General features: G+C 46.7%; 1 protein-coding gene across 1 annotated transcript; it reads right to left on the bottom strand.

Moving 5' to 3' along the window:
• Positions 1 to 371: 371 nt before the first annotated feature.
• On the bottom strand, positions 372 to 16,433 carry ZHX1 (zinc fingers and homeoboxes 1). Its single transcript, XM_083621967.1, has 2 exons — positions 15,928 to 16,433; positions 372 to 9,066 (listed from the first exon to the last, which is right to left on the bottom strand). Exon 2 carries the CDS (start codon positions 8,829 to 8,831, stop codon positions 6,237 to 6,239), a length of 2,595 nt encoding a protein of 864 aa, XP_083478093.1. The 5' UTR covers positions 8,832 to 9,066; positions 15,928 to 16,433; the 3' UTR covers positions 372 to 6,236.
• Positions 16,434 to 16,477: the final 44 nt, after the last annotated feature.

Raw genomic sequence — 16,477 nt, forward strand, 5'->3', positions numbered from 1 at the left:
CCATCCTGCTTCCATCTTGGAGGGGGACACACCACCAGCAAGCAGATATTATTTCTCTTTGTCGACATATTTGGCGCAGACTTTTTATTATTCCTGCAGCGGCCTTTGAGCACTTCTTCCTGCGTTCCGAGCTGCCAGCCCTGTCGTGTTTTCTTCAGCTGTGTGGATAAAGAGAGGGTCCAGGTCTTTCCGAAATAATACAAATCTCTTAAAGCGACAGACATCTGCTCTAGAAGACAAGCCGTACCTACATGCCAATTCATTGCACTGCAGATGCTTGTGTATGGAAGTTCACTGCAACTTCCACCATTTTTAAAAAAAGAAAAACTGTGCAAATCCTGATAAATAAGACACAGAAAATAGCCATTAAGTTTACTTGTTTCTAAGAACTTTTACTCTGTAAAATGTTTGGTCACTCAAAGCTATAAGCTTAAATCACATTATCAAAGAACACAGGCAGTTAAAGCCCATCTTTATATACCAAGAACATAGTTATCGGTACAAGCCAGAAGAAAAATGGGTCACCAACTCTCCTCTCAATTAAATGTCTTCAAAACATTAAACTTCCCCTCCGCGTAGCAGAATAAAAACGGTCTGTATTAAAACCAGATTTTCCCCACCCTCCCTTGTACAAGTTGTCATTGAACCAGTCATATTACAGTGCAGAACTTTTGCCGGTTGAAGAAGTGTTTTATTTTTAAAAAACTTTGGCACATCGTGGACAATCCAATCCTTGTGGCGTATTCCAGTCCTGGGGTTAGGTCTGTCCAGTTATTTTCTTGTTTTCACAAAAGGACCACCATCATTCACAGTAAACCATAGATGAGCAAGCCTGCCTCTCCTGCCTCCCGCCCCCCCCAAAAAAACTTGTTTTCACCTTCATCACTTTGGGAAGCAAGGAAGGGTGAAAACTGTGCACCAGTCAAGTAAAAATCCCAAAACTTTTGTAACAGCAGTGGGTCACCTGCTATTACAATAAACCAGGAAAAACAGATTTAGCAACTTGCTTAAATCTTTACTGGCAATTACCAAAGCACCATTCTCGTATCCCGAATAAATCGCAACACAGTAATTGCAAACTGCAAATCAGGATAAATAATATGCTTAGTGTACGTACAGGAAAAGCGGCAGCCGTTTCATGGAAGGAAAATCTGGGGACCCTTGAGGAGCTCAGTGCAATTCTCTCACCCTGTATTACACCCCAAAACATTTCCTAGGAAAAATAGCAAATTGCTGAGCAGAGTTTTTCCAGAAATTAGGAAGGAAGCCACTTTGAAAAAGGGCAACATAACAGGCAGCCCCACGCTTCATCTCGTCACAGTGCTGGTCGTCACCTTGCAACCTTGTGCTTGCAACGCTATCATTTTTCAATATTTTCCTTTTTAAGCAGAGTTGGGGAAAGCTGGGCTGTAAACATATGCAAGCTGAAACAACACCCTACGGGTATCGTCAGGCCAAAGAAGCTTTGCAAAACAAACAAAACAAAACAAAACACCACCCCCATTTAAAAAACAGGAACGCAAACAGAAACGGCATTACTACATTGGAGGGCTTATTTAATCAGTGCTAAAATGCTTTTGCTGCTGGAAAGGGAAGCTGCTTGGGTCCCACACAACACACTTGAACAAAAATAGCAAACAAAAGAGATCTAGTATGAGCAGCCCCAGGCAACAGATCTCAAATATGATCTCTCTAGTGCAGAGTGGACAGTTCTTTGCGAGTTCCCCATTGACCTCCAAACCCTCTCCAGTTTTGGTTGATGAAAGAAGCAAAGACATGGACCTCTCTATGTGGCATTTTTTAAATCCATGTGCCCCTCTGTTAAACTTGCTCTTAAATTGGTGGTGATGCTTGGGGGACGGACATACATTGTCTCCTAATTTTCAAAAGCACCCAAAATGTCTTAATAGGTGGTCTGTAGTCTGTCTTCTCAACCAAGAGAGAGATTTTGACTCAACCTGCTTTCTGAACTGACTTGACTACATTTTAAATACATAGGCCTATTCCCAACAGCTCAACACAGGTCCCTCCCTCCCTCTCTCTCGAGATGGCGAAGTGTGAAACAGCCTACAATTTAACAAACAAAAATTGCCGCTCATAAAGAAATGCCACCCTCGAGAGAATTTATTTCCTATGGCATGCTGCCAGAACCAAAATAGCTTCGAAAACAAGTGCCAGTATCGATGTTCGCTTCAACTGAACTGGAATCATAGAGCTGGAAGGGACCCAAAGTTTCTTAAGTCCCACCCCCTTAAAAGATGGCAAAATCCTCGTGATGGTTTGGTTTTAACTGCATAATTTTCACAATGCTCTTTTTGCAGATGTGTCCTAACGTGGAGACAGCAGGGTTTTTTTAACCATGCTGGGGGGGAGAGACCGAAGATCAAACCACCTGCTTCTGCTGTGAGGAGGGGAAATGTTTGTCACATGAAAGACTATGGGAAAAATATTTTGTGATTACTTTCCCACATTAAAAGCACAAAACACAGGAATCATGCCCTCTTGTGCCCTCTCCACAAAAACTGCCCAAGTTAGCTCCCTGAACGGTGTCAAAACCACAACCACCAGCCCCTGCGCATAAAGCATTGAGAGAAGGGATTGGATGTTGGAAACAAGTGAAAATGAAACACTGGCTCCCTGTAAACCATGGTTTACACATCAGCAGCATAGCTGTCAACTTACAGATTTGAAAATAAGGGATCAGCAGCCAAAATAAGGGATTTTCAGGGCACAGGTATGTTCAACTTCTGAGCCCCTCCGAGCCAAAGGCAGAAAGCCCAGCCAGCAGCCAAACGAAGCCTCAAGTGGTGGTTCCCACAGCGCAGCAACCCGGCAAAGGGGGTGCAGCAAGGAAAACCACTGTCACCTCTCCGCTGGGAAGTGCTGAGCAAAGGTGAGTCCCCAGGCAATGCAGCCGATTTGATTGGCACAAGGCATGCAAGCTCCACCCCCAGTCGTTCTTAGACTCCTTATTGGGTGAGCAACACAGCCAAGCAACACAGTTGGAGCCTCCCTCCTCCCTGGCCGGCAGGGAGGGAGGGAGAGGAGCTGCTTCCTTTGAAACCCGGGAAATTTAAGGGACATCATCAATAAGGGACAGCAGCGGGACACGGCGCTGGGATAATGGAGCTTCCCACCAAATAAGGGATGGTTGACAGCTATGATCAGCAGTCAGTCTTTCTGAAGCAACTCTCCATCTCCCTTCCCTGACTGGCTTTAACCATGACTTAGCATTTCATATGTGCAGATACAAAACAACAGTCCTCTCCTAAACTACAGTTTGAAACGATAGTTTGGAATGATTCTGTGCTAAGGAAACCTGGTTAACTGTGTTTAACTATGGTCGGTGCACATGGAAGGTGCGGAGAGGAACACATATATTTGAGGCTGGTTTTGAAGTTGTAAACCATGGTTTGCAGGAAGTTAGCACTGCCTCTGCATTGGACTATGCCCGTTTGAAAGCTGGCAAATTTTGACAAATACCGTATTTTTCGCTCTATAAGACGCACCAGACTACAAGACACACCTAGTTTTTGGAGGAGGAAAACAAGGAAAAAATATATTCTGAATCTCAGAAGCCAGAACAGCAAGAGGGATCGCTGCGCAGTGAAAGCAGCAATTCCTCTCGCTGTTCTGGCTTCTGGGATAGCTGCGCAGCCTGCATTCGCTCCATAAGACGCACACACATCTCCCCTTTTTAGAAGGGAAAAAGTGAGTCTTATAGAGCAAAAAATACGGTAATTCCAGTGCATGGTTTTTAAGCTGGCCTGTTAAGGTTTGGGAAAAGGCAGCTTTCTGGAGGCTAATACTGAACGCCACAAAGGATTTCCCCCCGGCAAGTTAAAGGAAATAAATAAGGTAAAGAACTGAACTGGAAAGAAGAATGCTTGGCTGCGCTGCAAAGCTGCAGAAGTAATTGGCTGCCTGAATTAGTTACCATGAAGTCTGGTTCAACTAGCTGTGCAAATCTATCAGCTTGAGCTACAACTGCAAAGGAAGACAAATGAGGCAACGCGGAACCACACAGGAGATTTAGCCACACACCCAGTGCTGGAAAGTCAGGAAATGTCACAATTTTAAACCGTGTATGAATTCAAACACTGGCAAAGCAAAAAGGCTGTAAAAATAAACCTAAAGTGTCCTTGTATGGATCTCAGGCTGCGCTCTCTCTCCAGCTTGCAAACCTGTTTCAAAGTCCCTAAATTTGAGGGGTTGGACATCTGCCGGGACACTGCAAGCTCCCCTGTCAACTCATCTCCATTTTTGACAGCCTGCATGGTCTGCAACTGACTCCCAATCTGTACGTGGCTTGCGGGGAGCCACAGAATTTGAAGGGCAATGTTGCTGAACCACAAGAAAGGTCAAGGAGACAGGCCGCCGGTTCCTTTGTTGTGTTCTTTTTGCTCTATGCTGCTTAAAGCACAGCACACAAGCCAAGACACCTTGGGTTCCACCTGTCCTTGTCTGCTCAGTTTGCCCGGTTGCAGGATTACAGACCCAGAGCAAGTTCCGCTAGCTGAGCTGCTTTGCTTGGTCTTATATTATACTGGGGGGCGGACTTCAAATCCATGAGTTCCTTGATAGAGGGAATTTGGGAACCACTGTTCTTCTCAACCAAGAACTGGCAGTTCCCATCCAACTCTTGTCATTATTCCCATTCAACTCCTTACACCTGTTTTATGCCTAGTAGAAAGCAAATGGCGCCCCTTCTATGCTGGCAACCGTCCTACCGCCAGAGAGGTTAATCTGAAAATGGTGGCATATCTTGAATTATTGGAGTTGGAAGAAACCCGGAGGACCATCTAGTTCAGCCTTTCTCAACCTGTGGGTCCCCAGATGTTGTTGGACTACAATTCCCATCACCTCTAGCTAGCAAAGCCAGAGCTCAGGGATGATGGGAGTTGTAGTCCAACAACATCTGGGGACCCACAGGTTGAGAAAGGCTGAACCCCCTGCAATGCAGGAATATGCAGGCATTCCTTACAAGGATCAGACCTGCAAACTTGGTGTTATCAGCATCACGTTCTAACCACTGAGCTACCGTGACTCACAGGATGCTTTTTGGCGTATTTCCCATGATAGACGGGATGCCAGCTGTGGCTTTCCAGATGTTGCTGAACTACAACTCCCATCATCTCTGACCATTGGCCATGCTGCCTGGGGCTGATGGGAGTTGGAGTCCCAACAGTATGTGTTCTACAGGTTGTGCAGGCAGATTCTCCCCAGTCCAAGTTGCTTGATGGTGTGATGGGTGGGAAGAGTCACAATGGAGAAGAGAAGTAGAGGAGATGATGTCTAGGCTGGGAACTGCCAGGCTCCCCCAGGCTAAAGTATTTGGCCATTGCTCTTTAAAAACCAAGATGGTTGTTGTGTTGTTGTTGTTTTTTTAAGCTTTGCTCTTTTCCTTAAAGAAGCCTGCTATACATATTTTTTGGGAACCTTTCTGTACGGAGGCAAGCCATTATTGTTAGCGATTTCAAAAGAACTGCACAGTCAAAGACAAGTTTTGGTATTGGCTGCATTAATCGTATCTAGTATTTAAATATGATATACACTGATTAGTTTTAATATAAAAGCATACTTCCAACCCAAGCTCCCTGAACACAGCTAGAGAGACACATTCAATAGGACTTCTGTAAACCTAGCACACAGGCTTCGGATGTAACAAAGGTACTCCTTTTCCTCTATTGTCCTAAGAAAACACAAAAACCGCAAGCCATCCTCACACGCTTTTGCTGCTATTTGCCCTTTGGTATCCTTTACCCCCAACCCATCTTGTTTTTCTCTGGAAAAATAAAATAAAATTGTCCTTCTGCTCAGAGGAAGGAAAATGGACATGCAGTTTTGCAACACGAAGCACGTTTTTCAAACATCGTTTTGCAGTTAATTTTCCTACTGTGGTTAAGAGGATTCTTTATTTTATTTTTTAAAAAATCATCTGCACCCTTAAAGGATTTTTGGAATCAAACATAAGGCCATTAAACCAACAGTCCCTTATGTGGTGCAGCCTCGCCAGCAGAGATGTGGAGGAGAGCCAAATTTGTAAATTCCAAATCCCGGAACTGCTTGTTCACTTCGGCCAACCAAGGAGCAAATATGCGATTGCTACAGGAGTCAATGACTCATTTCCCCCCTTCCAAAAGTGGAGGGAATCTATAGGGGCCACCAGGACTAGAGGGACAGCGTCAATCATTTGGCACCGCACAGCCACGTCCCACGACCAAAGAACTGGAACCTCAGTCTGATTTCGAGAGCTTACGTCGAACGTGTCGAGGAGGCTCCCAGTTGTCGCTGTCGTCTGTTTCTTCGTCCTCCTCAGCCTCGCCTTCGTCTTCGTCGTCCTGCTCTTCCAATGTCTCCTCCTCGTCGTCTTCCTCCTCAAACAACTCAAGGCCTAAGTCGGCTCTCCTCTGCTTTTCCGCAAACCACTCCCTGACCTGCTCGTATCCCATGTGCGATTTGGCCACCAGCTCGTCAAGGTCCTGCTCATTAAGGAATTTGTGTTTCAGGTAATAATCCTTCAGGATGGCTTTTCCAGTTTTAAATTTGATGATCGGCGTCCTGTCCCAAGGCCTGATCCGTTTGTTGGCCCTCGCCCGCCCACGGGGCCTTCCCCTCCCTCGGCCTTTCGGCCGTCCTCTCCCCCTCCGCCTCGAATAGCCCTGGCCATTCATACCACTTGCGTTGGCCCCTTGGTAGTAGTAGTACCATTTCAAGCCGCCATTTTTCCAGGCGTAACGCGTGTCTCCAAACCAGCTAACGATTTCCGGCCGGGGGAGCTTGGTCTCTTCTGCCAACTTGTCGTATTCTTCCGCGGACGGCCACTGCGTCCGGACGAAGGACATTTTGAGCATGTGCAGTTGTTCCGGCGACTTCTTAGACAGCTTCCCCGACTTCTGTGCTCCAGCTACTTCCGCACCACATGCCTCAGCAGATGCTTCCTTCAAGCTTCCTGAATTACTTTCGGCCAATTCCTCGCTTTCGTCCTGCGGAACGTTTGGTTTCTTCTGTTCCGAAAACCAAGCGTCAATCTCCCGCCTGGTCAGCTTGGTCTCCGACCGTATCCTGTTCAGTTCATCGTCTGTAAGAGCAGGGTTGTTGTGGAAACTGTCTTGGAGGACCTGAAGCTGCTCAGCAGTCTTCTCCTTAAATTTCTGGGGGCTGAGGTCAGAGGCATTCCACGACTGTTTCTGCTGCGGCTGCACCAGCGCTGAGGGCTCATTCGTCTCGTCGCTCGAGTCAATCACAATGGTGCAGGAGTCGTTGTTGAGATGGTTATAGTGGTTGTGCTTCGAGTTCCTCTGGTTGTACCGGGTGTCACTGAACCACTTCTTGATCTCCCCTTTGGTCAGGCCCGTCACTTTCATGAGCCGAATGATCTCGGAATCGAGAGGGAAGTGGCTTTTCAGGTAGCTGATCTTCAGCGCCGTCAGCTGCTCCTTGGTCTTCTTCGTACGTCCCCCGACCACGTCCACGTTTGCCGCCGCCACCACCTCCGATTTGGTAAGCTGAGGGGCCGGGATGGCAGCCACCTGCTTGGTTTCGGTAACGGGCTGAGTCGCTTGCACCTGCGCTTTCTGCAACTGGGCCGGGTTCGGGACTCCAGCCACCGTCAACGCGATCGGGGCAGTTACCGGAAGCGTACCGGCACCCGTGACTTGCGTAAGCACCAGGCTCGGCTGGCCAACTATTTGGCAGGTCTGCAGAATGGAAGGCAGGCCGTTGCCGGCTGCCGAAATGTGTGCTGGGATGACCGTAATGGTCTGAGGGACAGTGTGCACGGTGCCATTGAACTGCTTCCTCCTTGCTTCTTCTACCTCCTCCGGCGTCCAGCTGACGCCGTGCTTCAGGCGCTGGGCAGAGAACCAGATTTTGATCTGCTCCTCGGTGTATTTCGCTTGCGTGGCTAGAAGTGCGATTTCAGACACTGTCGGGTACGGGAACTTGTTGTAGGTGTTGAGCAAGAGGGGGTTGTTATCCAAAGCAGTGTTATAGGTCGGAATGCTATTGATAGGGATCAAGACTTTAGAAATCAAGTTTGAGTTCTGCGGAGACGTGATGGTAGTAATCACTTGCGCAGGCTGGATCACTGTCGTGGGGTTCACAACCGTGCTAATGGTTTCTGCCGCCAGTGAATTACTTGGGTTGGGGTCCAAAACGGTAGGAGCCGGTTTCTCTACGATTTCCTCACACTCCGGGTCCGACTCAGCGTCCTTCTCCTCTGCAGCACCATCCTCCGCCGCATTGTGGAACACGGCGATCCGCTTCGATTCGTTCTTATTCTTCATCCTTTTCATAATTGGGGTTTTGCTGATCGAGATGCCCGACAGATGGCCCTCGGAAGCTTCCGACTCCTCCGCTTTCTCCTCCTGGACGAAACTCCCATCAAAAGTGAGATCGTTCACTGTCTGCTCAAAGATGGTCTGGTTGTTACGCTTCACCATGGTGAGCTTAAAGTTCTCCTCTCCGGGGTGGTATTTCATATTGTGTTCCGAAAGGGCGTCATACCTCTTGGTGACGAATTTGCACTCAAGGCAGACGTAGGAGGAGCTCAGTACGATGGTCGGGTGCTCAGAATCCACGTGGAAAGTAAACATATTGAGATCTGGAGTCTGGAACGTACAGTACTTGCATTCATAACCCCCTTCGACTTTTTTTTTTTGCTGATTGTCCGAGTCCGCATATTCTTGAGAGTCTTCGTCGCTCGAGACGCTCCCTGCTGGCGTGATCGCAGCCGGTGCTTCCTCCACGTCAGAGACCACCTCCAAGTCTGGGTCTGGCTCACTCGCTAAGACCATGCAGGGCGTGGTGGATTTCCGTTTACTTGCCATTCTGCTGCGGTGAAGAGACTTGGCAGGTTTGAGTTGACACGGCTCCCGCTCCGAGTCAAGCTTCCTGGAGGATTGTGTTACGATAATGGCTTTTGGTTCTCCGTCATCGCATGGCAGGTTCCAGCATTATTCAGCCCGTTAGCAGCGTCTCTGTAGTGCAACAAGGCAAGACGGCGACTTGCAGTGCAAAGGATAAAAGGACAAGCAGCAGCTTCTTAACTTTGGCGTCTACCACCTGCATTTAGAAAGAAAGAAAGAAAGAAAGAAAGAAAGAAGATTTTAAAATGCATTGCTTCCGTTGTGTGAAACCAAATGCCCTTGCACCTCTGGAATTATATCTTCCTGCTGACCCTTTCAATCCATTTCGGTTCATCCCTAACATTACAATTTGTTGTATTTGTTTTATGGATTTTGCATTGGAGCCCAACGTGGCCATACTTAGAGCAGACCCACTGAAATGAATGGGGCTTCAGGGATGACTAAACGGGACTAACGTAAGGTTACCAGACATCCCTGTTTCCCAGGGACAGTCCCTGGATTTACAGATCAGCCCCCATGCAAAATCTATTGAAGTTGAAAAGTGTCCCCGGATTCATTGAAAAAAATCTGGTAACCGTAGACTAACGCCCCCTTGATTTCAACAGACCTACCTCCAAGTATGCCTAATGTATTTTTATTTAATTTATTTATTACATTTGTACAGTCGTACCTCGGAATCCATTCCGGAAGCCCATTCAACTTCCAAAATGTTTGGAAACCAAAGTATGGCTTCTGATTGGCTGCAGGAAGCTCCTGCAGCTAATTGGAAGCCCTGTCGGATGTTCAGCTTCCAGAAAAACGTTTGGAAACCGCAACACTCACTTCTGGGTTTTGATCATTTGGGAGCTGAGGCATTCGAGATCCAAGGTACAACTGTATACCGAACTTAGTCCGAAGATCTCAGGGCGGTTTGCAGTATAAAAATACAAAACAAAAACCAACCAAACCAATAACCCCTCCTCACACAAACACATTTAAAAGGACATAGAATGTGAACTCATTGAAATAAAAATCCAGGCATAGATTATGCTTCAGATACCACCCCACCCCTTTCGACCATTGGTTTAGCATAATTTTCAGCTAGATTATTTCTCTCTCATCAGTACTCGTAAGTCCAGATCCAACTCTTTAGCTACTGTTTTATTAATATTAGCAGCACAGAAAGCTGCCTTATGCAGAGTCCAGATCAATGGGCCATTTAGGCCAGTATTGTCTGCACTGACTGGCAGCAGCCCTGCAAGATTTCAGACACATAGTCCTTCCCAGTCCTACCTGGAGATGTTGCAGACTGACCCAGTGCAAATGATGTGTTCTACCATTAAGCAACGGCTCTGTTATGCTCTGCATCCTCCTTGAATGCTTTGTCTGGCTGGAATCTGTCCTTGACACAATGATAAGACCTCTTGGGTTGCCAGGACAGCAGATAGTGAGCAGTGTGCGAGTGGGTGTAGAAACCAGCCTTGTGCACAAGGACAAATCTTACATTAATTACTTCCCCCCACTTTTGCTCTGGCCCAAGCCCCCGCTGGTACGTTTGCCTAGAAAGTAACGTAGTCCTTGGATTTAAAAAATTTAGGGCCATGTTTCCCAAACCTGGGTCTCTTTCTCCTTTTGGACTACAATTCCCATCATCCCTGACCACTGCTCTTGCTAGCTAGGGGTGATGGGAGTTGTAGTCCAAAAACCGCTGGAGACCCAAATTTGAGAAACACTGATTTAGGGCATTTCCCCCAAACCACACTGTTGTACTGCTCAACATCCTGCAAACTCCTTGCTCCAGGCCAAGTACGTATAGGAATCAGAACAGGAAAGTAAAAAAAAATACCCTGTGGGTTCATAACATTTGCAGGTTTGGTTGCAAGAACCAGTCACCAATTTTTATTCTAAAGCCTTACTCCTCTACCGCCACCAAATGGTTAATACACAAGATAAAGTGACCAAACTACTAATTGTCACAATTTCTACTTATGCAGAAAATGATGCTTAGTACTTTTCAATATGAATCTGTATCGACTAGACGCTGTTTGCAGGTCAGTTTTTGGACCGATGTATGCATGAAACCGAGGACGCGGGTGGCACTGTGGGTTAAACCACAGAGCCTAGGTCTTGCCGATCAGAAGGTCGGCGGTTCGAATCCCACAACGGGGTGAGCTCCTGTTGCTCGGTTCCTGCTCCTGCCAACCTAGCAGTTCGAAAGCACGTCAAAGTGCAAGTAGATAAATAGGTACTGCTCCGGCAGAAAGGTAAATGGTGTTTCCGTGCGCTGCTCTGGTTCGCCAGAAGCGGCTTAGTCATGCTGGCCACATGACCCGGAAGCTGTACGCCGGCTCCCTCAGCCAATAAAGCAAGATGAGCGCCGCAACCCCAGAGTCGGCCATGACTGGACCTAATGGTCAGGGGTCCCTTAACCTTTACCTATGCATGAAACCAAGGCTCTGATTTTAGAAATTTGGAATCTGTGTATCTGAAGAAGTGTGCATGCACACAAAAGCTCATACCAACAACAAACTTAGTTGGTCTCTAAGGTGCTACTGGAAGAAATTTGGAAGTTGGGGGTGGGAGGAGGAGGAAGAGGGGAAACAGTTTCAAGAAACTCACCATATATAAGCTAGGAGCCAAATGGCTCCTTAAACTAAGGTTACAGTCACCAAAACTGGATGTCTAGTTGCCATTTTGGGGCAATATGGCTCTAAAGTCTTATTTTTCAAATGGTGGACTGACTGATTGATTCTCAGCTAAACATCTGGCTAGTTCAGACAACCTTGAGCTAAGTTAAGAACTTTGAGAACTTAAGGAAGAAAAGTCACTTGATCCAGGGACAATCCACATAGATATTGGCCTATTCCGACCTCTTTTTCTTAATGGTGGCACAGATCATTCATAACCTAAGAATATTCTTCACAACTGTGGGCAGGGCAGTAGGATGGGGTAAGTGAAGACAAGAAACAACAATTAACTATAATGTTGTTCACTGCTCCTGCTTAGGCTGCACAGGAAAAGCTTCTTGGTTCCTGAAATTCATTCTGACTGTGCAGATAAAACATAACTCCTACAGGATGAGGTTAGGTAAAGGTAAAGGAACCCCCTTTAGGTCCAGTCGTGACCGACTATGGGGTTGCAGCGCTCATCTTGCTTTATTGGCCGAGGGAGCCGGCGTTGGTCCACAGACAGCTTCCGGGTCATGTGGCCAGCATGACTAAGCCACTTCTGGCGAACCAGAGCAGCGCACGGAAACGCCGTTTACCTTCCCATTGGAGCGGTACCTATTTATCTACTTGCACTTGGACGTGCTTTCGAACTGCTAGATTGGCAGGAGCAGGGACAGAGCAACGGGAGCTCACCCCATCGAGGGGATTCAAACTGCCGACCTTCCGACCGGCAAGTCCCAGGCTCTGTGGTTTAACCCACAGCGCCACCCGCGTCCCTGCCACAGGATGAGGTATTGGTGTGTAAAAACAGTAAAGATCCAAGGATCACCTCCAGATGGTGGAGATGTCAGGCCCATCCTGACACCCAGGCATCTTTACTTGGTCACAAGTGGCCGACAAACAGATGCAAAATGAGTGCTCTAACGCCAAGTTATTGTTCCTTCCCTAACAGGAGGAAGGGCATAAATTTGGGCAACTGGTGATGGCTCTGAACCCACCATCCATATCTCTCTTCCAACCTTCTGCCAAGAGAAGTGGTTCAGGATAATTCCACAAACAGATGAGCAAAGCCTTCTCATTAGATTTCTGTTGTGGGGCAGCAGACAGATGTCACAGAACAGTGGTTCCCAATGAGTTTCGTACTGCGAACCCCGTTTTCCAAAAGCCAAGCCACGGATCCCCCCTGCTTTTGAAAATGTTGGTAGTTTTTGTTATGTGAATGGTGCCACCATCCCTGCCAACCTGTCCCAGCGCAATACTGGGCTGTGCGTTTTCCAGACCACATGCCTGCATTAGTCACATAACACATGTGGTTTTTTGGGCACCGCGATCTCGCACAAGATGCATGTCGGGCTGCGATTTTGCACGTTTGGGGGAGCTGTGCTTGCCCCCCAAAAGAGGATGTCCCAGACAGTTGACAGGTATGTGCCATGGGGATCCCCTGGGTGGGTTACACGCCATGTTAGAAACTCAGATATATAGCCTCATCACCAAATGGCAGCTGAAAAACCTAGGTTGTGGTTGCCACACACAATGGTATGACTAGGTGCCATTCCTGCCCTCCGCCCACCAAAGTGTTTCTTATTATTTTTATTAATTTCATTTCTACTCCACTTTATATTTTAAAGACTAAAATAATAATAAAAAATCCTTAGGGTCCGCACCATCAATTGGGAACCATTGTCATAAGTTCATCTAATCAGGACCTGCAGGTTAGATAATTTCACTGTACCACTTTAGAGATACCAAACTGCAAAGCTCACACTCTGTTTTATATATTAAAAAATAATAAAATAATTGTCCAGTAGCACCTTAGAGACCAACTAAGTTTGTTCTTGGTATAAGCTTTTGTGTGCATGCACACTTCTTCAGATGCACACGAAAGCTTTTACCAAGAACAGACATAGTTGGTCTCTAAGGTGCTACTGGCCAATTTTTTATATATATTTCGACTGCGTCAGACCAACACAGCTACCTACCTTTGTTTTATTGCACTGGATGCATCTGACAACACAATGGTTGGTTGAAATCTGAGAGACCCATTAGGAAATGTAGGTGGGCCTCAAGGGGAGGTGGGGTGGGTGGGTGCTTTTCCCATCAAGTTCCATGGCAAATGTCCAGCGTAGCCCCAGAGGTCAAGCAAAGCCCAATATTCAATCTGTGTTCCTTCCTCTATACAGGGGAAACCTGTGGCCCTTCAGATGTCATTGAACCACAACACCCAGCTGCTCCAGAAAGTATAGCCAATGGTCAGGGATGCTGGGAGAGATAGTCCACCAACATCTGCAAGGCCAAAGGTTCTCCATCCCTGATCTAGAGCCTACCCACTTATATCAAAGCAAAGTAGAGCATTTCATTCAAACAGTGATTAAGGATGCCCAGTGATTTGAGGCTATTGGGTACATTGAATGCTATCATTTTGAACACCTCCCTTTAGAAGCATCCACAATTCCTAAGATTCCCTGTGGAGACTCTTACACTTTGGGACCTGTAGCTTTGTGGTGGTGGGGGGAACAGGGGTCTCCTAACAATTCTCTGCACCCATAACAAACTACAGCTCCCAGAATTCTTGGGGGGAAACCATGACTATTTAAAATAATACAATAGTGCTTTGAATTGTATGGCGTCAATGTAGCCTTGGAGTAAACAATAGTCAGATGGACCAGTGGGTTTGACTCCTATGTTGTTGTGTTTTTTTAAGGGGGTTCCCGTGTTGCTTGAAGAAGGGGACAGGAAGGCAGAATGGGGTGTCAGGAGAGGGTTAGGGAAGTGAATCTGACAGCAGAGTTCTGGGAAGAAGTGGCAGATGCACAACAAGGGAAGAGAAAAAAAATCAAGGCGAGAGATGATAAAAGGTTTTAGCTGACTGGGCAGGCAGCTAAGGAACCCCAAAAGGTAAACCAGCCCTAGCAGCAAAGCACTTATTGCTGAGTTCAGGTGTTCTTTCGGAAGCCTAGGGGATTGTCTGCAATTATAAACTTATTTTAAGTCTCCTTAGAGACTCCAGTGCTACATCCATCTGTTCTTGGGGGCAGGAGGAGGAGCATCATCCAGCACAACGACAAGGGCGGAGATATTAGGCAGCCTGAAAAATAAAAATTTTCATGTGCTTGCCGTACAAATGGTGCCGTAGCGTAGATTTAATTCTAGTCAAAAGGAAAGAGAACTCTGCAGGCTTGCACACAATTCCACAAACCTCCAAGTAGTTAACCGAAGAGGGTAACTTGTTCACGCAAATTGGGCCTCTAAATCCTACGATTCCTGTACGCTTTCGTACAGTGGCTAGATGCTGGGAGGTCAGATTTAGAGGTTCAAATCCTTGCTTACTTACCCATAAAGCTGAATACGCTTGAGCAAGACAGGCTTACCTCACCCTCAAGGGGGTTGTTGCAAGATCGCCCCAGATTCCACCCCGGAGGAATGGTGCAGCACAAATGTGACACATTTAATTTGGCTGGTTTAATTTCCCCCGTAGCCTGTTGGTGAACACACACATACAGCTATGCTCCCCCCACCGTGGGCCACTCCCTCCTCAATGGATGTTGTAAGGGGCAAGTTAAAAACACAAAAAGCTCCCTTACTCCCAACCTTAAATACACACACACACACACACACACACACACACACACACGGTTATCTGTACAATCTGTGCTAGATAAAATAATTGCACCCTGTGTTTTTTCAGGGCAAATGCAGAGAGAAATGGAACTGTCAAGGATCATTACAGAATTTGGGGGTTTTGTTTTGTTTTGTTTTAAGTTAAGAAGCTCTCTCTTTCTCACCACAGGGCCCAAATTTTGACTACCACCTTCACCTCTCCGCTACCCAGTTTCCTAACTCCTTCAGAAGCACCATACAGCCCAAACACCACATGTACCCCACAAACAATAGAGGCCAGGAGTATTGACCAGAAAGCCACAACAAATATCGAAAGATTGCCACCAACAATAATATTTATTTTCCATTTGCGATGAGAGCTATCCCTTTAATGTGGTTTTCTTTTATTATTATTTCTAGTTACATTTCCCCAAATGATTTATCCTCCTAATTAGAGCAACCCCCGTTCTCTCACACAGTGCCCCACAAAAAAACAAAAATAAAATAGGGGGACACCAAGCAGAAAACAGGGTTTCTCATTTCCTCGCCTCATGACTCCAAAAGAGTGTTTTTTTAAGATCTGAGGGACAATTAGAGGCCAGCTTGCATCTCCTAAATGCTAGCTCCGAAGGCGATGACTGTGGGACTGCTGCATGGAAGAAGAAAACGCTTTTGTAACTTAGCCCATCATTTCTTTCTTTTTAAAGTCTGCTGGCCATTTCACGCCTGTAGGGACAGCCACCCACCCCCACCCCTCTCGCCATCCCGCAACACTCACCCGGAAGATTATTAAAGAACGAACAAATCCCTACCTTGCAATATTTTGCAAGCAGCTTTTAGAGACCTCTGCATTTCTGCTTCTTCAGTGCAAGTCCGCCATCTTGCATTTTTAAAAAAAGAGAAAAACCTACTGCACTTTTTAGGGGGAGGAGGGGTAAGCGATGCTTTGTGAACTTTGAACTGGAAGCCAGCACTTTAAAGAATAAGACTTTAAAAATAAAATAAAAACAGAGAAGAGAAGCCCACCGCCCTCGTTCACTTTCCCCCCATGCAGCATGAAAATTAGAGGTTCGTTCCTCTCCCTCCCTCTACACCCGATGACATCAATGAATATTTTCTATTTAAAAAAAGAATAAAAGTGGAGGGGGGGAAGGGAAGCGCCGCAGCAAACTGCGAATGTGTGCAAAAAGTCTCACATTCGGCCATAGGCAACCCAGAGAAAGGAGCCGGAAGGAACGGCGGAGAAAGGGCGGAGCCAATGGAAACCCTGCAAGACGGTTTCTCTCCCCCCACGCCTTCAACTCCTCCCCCCCGGACTGTGGGAAACGAGGGAGTGGGTGGGGTCACAGCCCCAAGTTGCAA

This window comes from Podarcis filfolensis (genome assembly GCF_964270895.1).
Source record: "Podarcis filfolensis genome assembly, chromosome: 7".
NCBI classification, from domain to species: domain Eukaryota; kingdom Metazoa; phylum Chordata; class Lepidosauria; order Squamata; family Lacertidae; genus Podarcis; species Podarcis filfolensis.